Source organism: Sciurus vulgaris (genome assembly GCF_902686455.1).
Source record: "Sciurus vulgaris genome assembly, chromosome: 6".
NCBI classification, from domain to species: domain Eukaryota; kingdom Metazoa; phylum Chordata; class Mammalia; order Rodentia; family Sciuridae; genus Sciurus; species Sciurus vulgaris.
This window is the reverse complement of record NC_136466.1, coordinates 172,626,650-172,637,510: the sequence shown is the minus strand read 5'-3', so window position 1 is coordinate 172,637,510 and position 10,861 is coordinate 172,626,650. Positions and strand designations below refer to the sequence as shown.

The 10,861-nt window shown below is 60.8% G+C and overlaps 1 protein-coding gene across 5 annotated transcripts in view; it reads right to left on the bottom strand.

Annotated features, from left to right (window-relative positions):
• Positions 1-1,917: 1,917 nt before the first annotated feature.
• SLC9A3 (solute carrier family 9 member A3) overlaps positions 1,918-10,861 on the bottom strand; it is a 38,181-nt gene continuing 29,237 nt past the window's right edge. For 2 of the 5 annotated variants that reach the window (XM_079144525.1, XM_079144529.1), the window contains 6 exons: positions 8,045-8,160; positions 7,336-7,465; positions 6,931-7,107; positions 6,073-6,145; positions 5,587-5,697; positions 1,918-3,556 (listed from right to left, as the gene is read on the bottom strand). In XM_079144525.1, the coding sequence (XP_079000651.1) occupies positions 3,168-3,556; positions 5,587-5,697; positions 6,073-6,145; positions 6,931-7,107; positions 7,336-7,465; positions 8,045-8,160 (996 nt within the window). In that variant the 3' untranslated portion in view covers positions 1,918-3,167. Of the gene's footprint in view, positions 3,557-4,201; positions 5,293-5,586; positions 5,698-6,072; positions 6,146-6,930; positions 7,108-7,335; positions 7,466-8,044; positions 8,161-10,861 lie in introns of those variants that run through there. The other 3 variants (XM_079144526.1, XM_079144528.1, XM_079144527.1) reach the window with 3 other exon arrangements.

The following is a 10,861-nucleotide window of genomic DNA, read 5'->3' as shown; positions in this document are numbered from 1 at the left end:
CTGGTACGGTGCACATTCCTGGCTGCTCGCTGTGACCAGCACACCCCAGAACAGCTCAGACATCTGTCAGGAAGAGGCTGCAGCAAGCCCTCTCTGTTCAAAAGCAAGGACAGATATCCAGGCACGTCTGCCTGGAGCGCTGAAGCCCAGCCTTCCTCGACCCCAGGACAAGGGAAGCTGGAGGAACGGCCCTCTCGGCTCACCCTTCCTCCAGTGAGCGATGGGCAGTTATGGCTCCCCAAAAGAGAGGTCAAGACTTGCCGTGGTGCCTGGGTGCAACTGGAAATAGGATCGTTGCTGATGAGGACAGGTCAAGGTGAGATAAAGTCACATGGGAGTAGGGCAGAGGTAACCTGAAGACAGTTGGAGAGATGTGTCTACAAGCCAGAGACACCAGCAGCCACTGGAGCTGGGAAGAGCCCAGAGGACACCCCTGTTGCACTTCTTCCAGGCCTGCAAGAGTGACCTTGCAGAGCCACCCAGTTTGTGTTTCTGGTTCACTCTAGGTCACTCATCATATCTGCTTTGAGGTGGCTACGAATTTATCCCTTAGAACTCTTATAATCGATGTGCAATTTTCATTAAGAAACATTCTAAAACTTACTTTAAAATGGGTCTGTGACACCTAGTCCTTAAATCTGACGCTTTGGAGTCCTTCCTACACGTGGGGTAGGTGCACCCACACCCCTGCCTCTGTACCATTCTCATCTCAACCTGCAAGATGTTCTGGGCCCCCAGGCTCTGGACCTTGCTGTCCCTGCCACCTCTCAGCCTCTGCCCAGCCACTCAGATGCCATATCCTCCCAGTCACTGCCCAGATACAGAGCCCTCTTCTGCATCTGAGAGAAACTGATGGGCATCCTCTGCATGGGGGATGTTAGTGCCCAGTGCCCACTGCCCAGCACCTGGGCTCACTTCACAGCTGGGCCACAGGACTTGCCCACTCCAGCCAGGGCTGCTTCACAGCAGGGTGGAAACACCACACATTCATCACTTTGGTGTTCATGCAGAACATCTGCCTACAAGAGACCAAGTCCCCTCGGGTGCGTCCTTTCATTTATAAACAGAGTTTGCACCCAAATACCTTGAAATGTCTTTAATAGAATTGGTCAAGCAGTTGGTTATTGCAGGGTCTCCATGACAGGCCCTGCATGCCATGGCAGGAGGGGTGTTTTAAGGCACATCATCCTGTGATCACAGGTACACAAAGGTTTGATTACATTCACAACATCAACATACAGTTGTCACCACTCAGATAATACACTTCTAGTTTTTGTGAGATTCTTTTCACAATAGATCAGTAGTATACAGTATATTGAACACCATAACACAATTTTCAATAAAATACATACGTGAGAAACAGCAATTTCCTAAATTTGTGTACTTCATAGTACCACAAAGTAGACCACAGTATTAAATAAATAATGTTTTACAACAGTTTTCCTAAGGAAATACATTCGCGGGACTTAGTTTGCCTTCTGCTTTGCAACAGAGAGGAGAGGACCAGAAGGATTCCCATCCGAATTGCAGCCACGGTGCCAGGTCACAGCATGGGGACGTCTGAGCACACGCGGTGAGCTGCTGGGAGCAACCCCTCCTTGCCAAGAGTCTGGTTCCATCATGGTTGTGTCCCACTGCTGGTTGTGCAAGCCCAGCAACCATGGTGGAGGGGTCAAGGGAGTGTCAAGGAGGTGTCCAGCAGGTTCGTCCCCTGGCTGCTGGCTTTGGTATTGGTCCAGTGCATGGCCATAGGTGCTGCCTGAGCTGCTGTTCTGGCTTGGCTTCTGACTGTGCCATGGAGATTAGCCTCCACGGCCAGCAGCCCAGGCAGTGTTAAGGCAGCTTCCTCAGGGCAGGTGTGGGAAACTTGGCCGAGGACTCGGAGCGGGTGCTGACGGGCTCTCAGCCCCTGGGTGCTCCAGTCTGTCCTCACAGCTCCAGCAGTGCTCTCTCTGGCTGTGTGGGGAGACCACTGCTGGGCTGGCCACGCTCTGCCCTGGCTGGACAAAGATGGCTGCAAGCCAGACACCTGCCCCTGACCACTAAGACTGAGCTAGCGATTTAGTGATGAGCTGACACTTCCAGGGAAAGCTGCTCTGAATAGAAGTCATGGAGGCCTGAACAAACTGGCATTGTCTTCCTGTTTATCCCAACAGTAAAGCTGTTAACAGGAAAAGGTATGCTTTTTTGCCCAAGGCCTGATGTGCAGCAACAGCAATGCACACTGCTGCTGACCCTCCTGGACTCATGAACGTCCACTTCTATCCTGAGATGTGGGCATTTGGTTTTCCTGAGCAGAGAAGCTGAGTGGTTTCAGGAAAGCTTTTGGGTGTGGGAGTTGAGTCCACCTTAGCCCTGTCGGATCTTCCTCAAGTGAAATGGAGGCAGCATCCCCTCTCACATGCCAGGGACAGGGCTCTGTCCTGAGGCCTGGAGAGATGGGCACAGGATGCCCAGCCAAGCCCTCCTTGGAGCCTCCCCATGCCCCTGAGTGCTCTTCTGTCATTGTGTCAACTGGGGCCAGACCCAGCTAGCTGTGATTCAGAAGCAGAGGTTACCTGTGCGGCCCCTCTAGCCCTTGGCCCAGCCTGGCCACCTGCAGCCACCTCAACTAAAGAGCAACTCAATTGAGAGCTCTTATCTGTCGGTTCAGGACAGTCCCAAGGGGGCTTCAGTGGGGAGGGACAGGACAAAAGCTGGGCTGGAGGAGCCAAAAAACAAAAGCAAGCAAAAATGTTCCTGCGATTGCATCTACAGGCCACGTGGCCAGTGGGCAGTTTGGAGAACTGGCAAGTGGATGTGAAGCTGTCAGAGGGGCTTGAGCCCCCACTCTGGGCCTGGGGCATCACTGAGGATGGTGAAAACCAGCTGGGGTGTGGGTGGAGCTGGTCAGGGCCTATCACGGGCAAAGCCTGGCAGTGATGAGGACGGCCACAGGCCTCTGGAGCCTTCCCTGTCCCTGAGTCAGGGTGACAACGAAAGATTAACACAGAAGTGCCGCTCAGCTGGTAGCGGCAGGCGGGCAGCAGTCCAAAATGGAGCACCTGCCGGACCTCGGGACTGGAGGCCCGGCCTGCACCTGGGCCAGGAGGGAGCAGGCGGCGGGGCGGGGAGATCCCCGGGGCCAGGCCACCCGCCGGGAGGCGGGGGCGGGGCGGCGGTCTTGGTCACAGTGGCGTCTCCTCCTGCTCCAGCGCGTGCGGCGGCAGTTCGGCGGGCCCGGGAGGCTGCAGCGATGCGAGCTTGAGCAGCGCGGGGCGGCGGCGCGCGCGGGGCCGCTGGAACGAGCGCCGGCTGTGCACGCGCCGCGCCGCCGCTGAGCGCGCGTGCGCGGCGGGCAGCGCCCTGCGCTCCGGCCCCGCCCCCTGAGTGGGCCCTGCACCTGGCTCGCGCGAGGACCGCGCTGCAGGCACCGGGGCGGCGTTCTCGGGCGGGGCGGGGCTCGGGGCGTGCGGCCGCGGGAGACGCGCCGGCAACGGGGGCTGCTGGGAAACAGCGGGCGACCCACCACGCGGGGACGAGTGTCCAATCAGCGGCGTGTCGGAACCGGTGTCACCTGCAGGAGGGCAAGTAGGCGTGAGCTGCGACAGGCATCCCCCCTGGCCCCTGGCAGATGGTCACGCCTTCTGCACAAGGTTCCCTTCTCCACTTTTCTGTTCTGAGGTGCCACCCGAGGACTTGTTCAAAAGAAGGTGCAGAAGGTAAGGGGCCCCTGGGGCCCTGTGTAAGGAGGAGCACTTGACCTTCCTAGCTGCCTGCTGGGATCCTTACAGTGTATGCTCTCCCCTAAAAAGTGAGCAAGGGGCAGGGGAATCTAGCCACGTCACTAACATCCCTGGAGCCAGGATAGCTGGACCACTTGGAATGTTTTGTGACACTTTGAGGACTTGCCCTTGATAGGTTCCCCTTCTACAGGAGGACACCTAGCATCACGCCCACCCCCTGCAGCTGCCTTGCCCAGGAAACTTGGCCAGAAGCTTCTCTGGGGACCCTGCTCTAAGGACAAATAGGGTTCAAGGATGACCCTGGGGGAAGAAGGGGAAGCAGGAGGTCCAGAGGCAGAAGCAAGGAGCAAGGGAGGGAAGCATTGTTATGCCTGTTTCTAGCCTCAGGGGAAGCCCACTTCTTGCATAAGAGTCCACACCAATTCTTGCAGCAGGGCCTGCTGGAGAATCCCCAGCAGTGAAGGTGTGGGATAAAACCCTTTGCAAGTGTCCACCAGAAAAAACACTGCCTTCTTGGACAGGGAGCTGAAACCTGGCCTGGGCCAGACCTACCCACCTACAAACAGTTCCACCTGCCCACCAAGCACCCCAAGGAAACTTGGAATACCTCAAGACACTGCCCAGGGTATGTGTAACCCTGTTCACTGCAGACAGTAATGTACAACAGTGAGAGGACCTCTGGGCATCTGTTCAACAGGTGCCTTGCCCCCTATCCAGTATCAAGGGCACCCCCATCTCCTGCAAGAAAGGCCCACAAGGTTGCTGGTTAGCCAGCTGGTTGGCAGAGCCTCCTGGCTGCTGGTCAGCCCTCAGGGAGCTCCCTCCTACACCCTGCCCCTGCACCCCTCTGTAGGAGGGTGGGAGGGACCCACTGCCTCTCTTCTGGATGAGCTGGCAGCTGGATGCTTCTCCAGGCCATGGACCTTTGGAGCAAAATGGACGTCTCTTTCATACACAGTCCTGCTCTGCTCAGTTCCCTTTGAGTCCAGGAGTGAAATTCAGGGTTGACCATGCAGATACAGCTTATGCTCCAACTGACAATCTAAAAAGTAAATTCTCATAAGACAGCATGCCAATGTAAGTCAAATCCTCACACCCCTCTGGATCCCTAAGTCTTAGCTGGAGGAGCAGAGACTCAAATGGGTATTGTTAATCAGCATCTCCTAAGAAATGTGCAGTGGGTCAGACTCCCGTAGGGACAGGCTCTAGAGGAGGAAGAAAACTGCTAGAGAGAGCATGTGAAAGTGCAGGATCAGGAGAGACCTAGAGGAAACAGCAGAGGAGAGAGCAGGTGTTAGGAGCCAGGGAGGCAGTTACATGTGCGTGGACTCAGGGAGGGCAGCGTGCGGCCGTTCCTCGGGACCGTCAGCCAGTAGGAAGGAGTCCACTGACTTGTTGCTGAGTCGGAAGGGTGTCAAGCGGCGGAAGTTGCCAGGAGAGTGGGGGATCTGTACTCGGGCCCTCTGGGAGGGTACCACAGTCTCGCCAGGGGACAGCCAGGGAGGCACCCTGGCAAGGATGCTCGGGTCCAGGTCTTCATCGGGGGAGAACACAGGGTTGTCAATTCCTAGGAAGAAGGGCAACAGTCGATCAGCCTCCCAGGAACATCCCCTTAGCAGCAGGGGGCAGGCACTGCCCAGTGCAGCCGCCAGCATCCAGTGGCCACCACCTGCAAGTCACCTGCGAAGTCAGTCCTGCCTTCCCTCCACCCCGTAAGCCCACACACCATAGGCAGATGAGCTGGCCTTCTGCCCTGGGCAGGTCTTCTGGATAGGGCCACCAGGAGCAGCCAAGCCCCCCAGGCAGGGGGTCCTTCTCCACTGGTCACACTGGTGTCACCCTGCCTCTGCTCCTCTCTCACCTGCTGGGGAATCAGAGGCAGTGTCCTTTGCGACGCTGGCCAGGAACTCGATGCCCCCTCTGGTCTCTGCTTCATAGTCAGGGGCCTCCTCTGGGTCTGAAAGTTCCAGATCTGTGGAGCAGGGGACAGAGGAGGGAGTAGGCTGGGGGTGAGGGTGGCCTGTGTCCCCCAGGGTTGTCACTGAGGCTCGGGCGGCTGGGCAGCCAGCCCAGTGGCCAGGTAACTAGCAAAGGAAAAACCATCTCTTCTGTCCCCCTTCACGACCCCCAACCCTACATGGCCTTTTGAAAATTCCGTTGGAGAGGAGCTGGAACCACAAGGTTGACAGGGGAAGGGCAAGGAGAGCCAGGCAGCAGCCTCCCAGCCCAGCGGACTGCGAGGGTTGCAGTGGGGGCGAAGCCCCCGGGTCGGGGGTGGGGGACAGGATATTGAGGCACAGCCCAGGCACACAGACTGTGACAAGCAGGCACAGCGGGGCAGCCATACCTTTCTCCTTGATGGTGAAGTTGTGCACTGGGCTCTCCACGGGCAGCTTCCCGTTGGGGATGCTGCTGTTCCTCTGCGGACAAGTGTGAGCCCTTACATTCGCGTCCCGCATCCAGGCACAAGCCTGCCAGGACTCGTCTTCCCTCCAAGGAGAGGCCGAGGGTCTTCGCCTCAGTGCGGGGGCCCTGGGCTCAGGGGGCCTGGCCAGCGAGGCCTCGGTGAGGGTGCCCGGGACATGCCGTACCGCCGCACCCACTGACCCTGCCCAGCGACCCGCGACCTTCGACCGAAGATCCACAACCCTCCAGACCACACCCTGCGGGTCCCGCCCCCTGGCCCTGCTCCTCCTACAGCCTGGCCCCGCCCCACCCCCTGGCCCTGCTCAGCCCACAGCCTGGCCCCGCGGGCCCGCCCCGCCCCGCCCCGCCCCGCCCCGCCCCCTGGCCCTGCTCAGCCCACTGCGTGGCCCGGGCCCGCCCCGCCCCCTGGCCCTGCTCAGCCTACAGCCTGGCCCCGCCCCCGGCCCTGCTCCTCCTACAGCCTGGCCCCGCCCTCACGCCCGGGCCCGCCCCGCCCCGCCCCCTGGCCCTGCTCAGCCCACAGCCTGGCCCCGCGGCCCCGCCCCGCCCCGCCCCGCCCCCTGGCCCTGCTCAGCCTACAGCCTGGCCTCGCCCACCCGCCCGGGCCCGCCCCGCCCCGCCCCCTGACCCTGCTCAGCCTACAGCCTGGCCCCGCCCTCGGCCCTGCTCCTCCTACAGCCTGGCCCCGCCCTCACGCCCGGGCCCGCCCCGCCCCGACCCCCTGGCCCTGCTCAGCCCACAGCCTGGCCCCGCCTTCCAGCCCCGCCCCGCCCCTCACCCGCTTCTGCGCGCGCTCCCTCTTGTACAGCTTCGCGGCCTTCTTGTTTTGGTTGATCCCTAGCTTAGCAGACTTGAAGGACTCCAGGCGTTTCCGCATTGTCCTGTGGAAGATCTCCTTGTCCTGCTTCTCATTCTCGTTTGGAGTTAACTCGTGCCGACTGTAGAGATGCTTGTACTGGGGGAGAAGCGGGCCGTCAGGCTGCGGGGACCAGTGCTGAACTCCTGCCCAGCCCTCCTGACCGCTCTGTCTGGGGAGAGGCAGGACGCTGCCCCAGGGCTCCACGTGGCTTCGCCAGCGACGGGAGGGCAGGGGCAGACCCTCCCTCCCCAGCATAGGGGAGGGGATCTGGCTGGACCCCACCTCCAGAAACTCGGAGGATCTGGCAGGCATACCCCTGCCCACCTCCTGCCGGGGCTTGTACAGGTACTGCTGCAGTGTGTGGTGGGTGACCATGTCCTCCGTGTCTCGGATGCTCCTCCGCCTCTGCTCCAAGGACTGCATATCCAGGCACACGGCGCTGACATTTTCCCTCCTGTGAGGAACCCATACTGAACCTGGAGGGACTGAGCCCAGGAGGAGCTGCCCCTTGCACTCCTGCCTGCACACCTAGACACTGGGCCTGCTCTCCTCTCCTTGCAGTTTTAGTCAGACTGATGCCCACAGGCCTCCCAGCCTCCTCTTTAAGGAAGACCTTCGTCAGTCCCCCGTAAAGCCTAGCTGAGAGGCCGTGGAGCGAACCTGCCCACTGCCCTTCCCCAGTGCTGGGACACCTGCACCAGCCACCTTCAGTAGGAACTGGCCATAAGCTGCTCCAGGTAACAGACAACATCCTGGAAAGGACAGGCACCTGGTGGCCAGGAGAAAGAGACCAGGTCCTGGCCCCTGACTGCCCCACCCCTCCCATGCCACATCAGTGCCACAGAAATGTGCTCCTGTAGGCTACTTAGTAAAGGCAGGTCTGCTTGGTGGGACATGCTCTCTTCCGTGCTCTCCCACCCGGTCCAGGCCCCCAGATCCCCCCTCGCCCATTATGACTTCCCAAGGAGCTGGCCAGGAAAGACCCCACCCATCCTCAGGCTCCAGGGTGGCAGCCCCCACAGGAAGCACGTACAGGAGGTAGGACACCGAGGCCTCCACGGTGGACGGGCGTGGTGTGCTGAAGTCCACGTTGACCATGTTGTCGGTGCTTGGGGAGCGGATGAAGGCCAGAGACCCCCGCCGCTCGCCCTGCAGGGCAGGGCAGATGTCAGCTGAGGAGGTCCTGGGAAGCACCTGGCAACATGGGGCCCTGCTGCCTGTGCTTGGGCCCTGCAGGGCTGGGAGTGGAGATGGAGCCTAGGGAAAGTCGGCTCTGTGGGAGACCATGAATGACCTGCCAGTGTCCCCCACAACCTGCAAGGTCGGAGACCACCCACCAGGGTGAGACCAGCTCCTGCAGGGAGGGAGACCACCCACCAGGGTGAGACCAGCTCCTACAGGGATGGAGACCACCCACCAGGGTGAGACCAGCTCCTGCAGGGAGGGAGACCACCCACCAGGAATGAGACCAGCTCCTACAGGGATGGAGACCACCCACCAGGGTGAGACCAGCTCCTACAGGGATGGAGACCACCCACCAGGAGTGAGACCAGCTCCTGCAGGGATGGAGACCACCCACCAGGAGTGAGACCAGCTCCTGCAGGGATGGAGACCACCCACCAGGTGAGACCAGCTCCTGCAGGGATGGAGACCACCCACCAGGGTGAGACCAGCTCCTGCAGGGATGGAGACCACCCACCAGGGTGAGACCAGCTTCTGCAGGGATGGAGACCACCCACCAGGAGTGAGACCAGCTCCTACAGGGATGGAGACCACCCACCAGGGTGAGACCAGCTCCTGCAGGGATGGAGACCACCCACCAGGAGTGAGACCAGCTCCTACAGGGATGGAGACCACCCACCAGGGTGAGACCAGCTCCTGCAGGGATGGAGACCACCCACCAGGGTGAGACCAGCTCCTGCAGGGAGGGAGACCACCCACCAGGAGCGAGAGCAGCTCCTGCAGGGATGGAGACCACCCACCAGGGTGAGACCAGCTCCTGCAGGGATGGAGACCACCCACCAGGAGTGAGACCAGCTCCTGCAGGGATGGAGACCACCCACCAGGAGTGAGACCAGCTCCTGCAGGGATGGAGACCACCCACCAGGAGTGAGACCAGCTCCTGCAGGGATGGAGACCACCCACCAGGTGAGACCAGCTCCTGCAGGGATGGAGACCACCCACCAGGAGCGAGACCAGCTCCTGCAGGGATGGAGACCACCCACCAGGAGCGAGACCAGCTCCTGCAGGGATGGAGACCACCCACCAGGAGCGAGAGCAGCTCCTACAGGGATGGAGACCACCCACCAGGTGAGACCAGCTCCTACAGGGATGGAGACCACCCACCAGGGTGAGACCAGCTCCTACAGGGATGGAGACCACCCACCAGGAGTGAGACCAGCTCCTACAGGGATGGAGACCACCCACCAGGAGTGAGACCAGCTCCTACAGGGATGGAGACCACCCACCAGGGTGAGACCAGCTCCTACAGGGATGGAGACCACCCACCAGGAGTGAGACCAGCTCCTGCAGGGATGGAGACCACCCACCAGGGTGAGACCAGCTCCTGCAGGGATGGAGACCACCCACCAGGAGTGAGACCAGCTCCTACAGGGATGGAGACCACCCACCAGGAGTGAGACCAGCTCCTACAGGGATGGAGACCACCCACCAGGTGAGACCAGCTCCTGCAGGGATGGAGACCACCCACCAGGAGCGAGACCAGCTCCTGCAGGGATGGAGACCACCCACCAGGAGCGAGACCAGCTCCTGCAGGGATGGAGACCACCCACCAGGAGCGAGAGCAGCTCCTACAGGGATGGAGACCACCCACCAGGTGAGACCAGCTCCTACAGGGATGGAGACCACCCACCAGGGTGAGACCAGCTCCTACAGGGATGGAGACCACCCACCAGGAGTGAGACCAGCTCCTACAGGGATGGAGACCACCCACCAGGAGTGAGACCAGCTCCTACAGGGATGGAGACCACCCACCAGGGTGAGACCAGCTCCTACAGGGATGGAGACCACCCACCAGGAGTGAGACCAGCTCCTGCAGGGATGGAGACCACCCACCAGGGTGAGACCAGCTCCTGCAGGGATGGAGACCACCCACCAGGAGTGAGACCAGCTCCTGCAGGGATGGAGACCACCCACCAGGGTGAGACCAGCTCCTACAGGGATGGAGACCACCCACCAGGGTGAGACCAGCTCCTGCAGGGATGGAGACCACCCACCAGGTGAGACCAGCTCCTGCAGGGATGGAGACCACCCACCAGGAGTGAGACCAGCTCCTGCAGGGATGGTGACCACCCACCAGGAGTGAGACCAGCTCCTGCAGGGATGGAGACCACCCACCAGGAGTGAGACCAGCTCCTACAGGGATGGAGACCACCCACCAGGGTGAGACCAGCTCCTACAGGGATGGAGACCACCCACCAGGAGTAAGACCGGCTCCTACAGGGATGGAGACCACCCACCAGGGTGAGACCAGCTCCTACAGGGATGGAGACCACCCACCAGGGTGAGACTAGCTCCTACAGGGATGGAGACCACCCACCAGGGTGAGACCAGCTCCTACAGGGATGGAGACCACCCACCAGGAGTGAGACCAGCTCCTACAGGGATGGAGACCACCCACCAGGTGAGACCAGCTCCTGCAGGGCCACAGGCAGTGCTCCACCTGAGCGGTGGGGTCAAGTATTGGCCGAGGCAGAACTGCACAGAGACAGAACCTCTTGGAGGGCACTGGGGGAGTCTGGGAAAGTGCCATCCTACCTGCAGATTGGGAAGGGGACCCCTGTCCTCATTGGAGCCTCCAACCCACAGGCCTCAGGCCCCAGTGGACTCC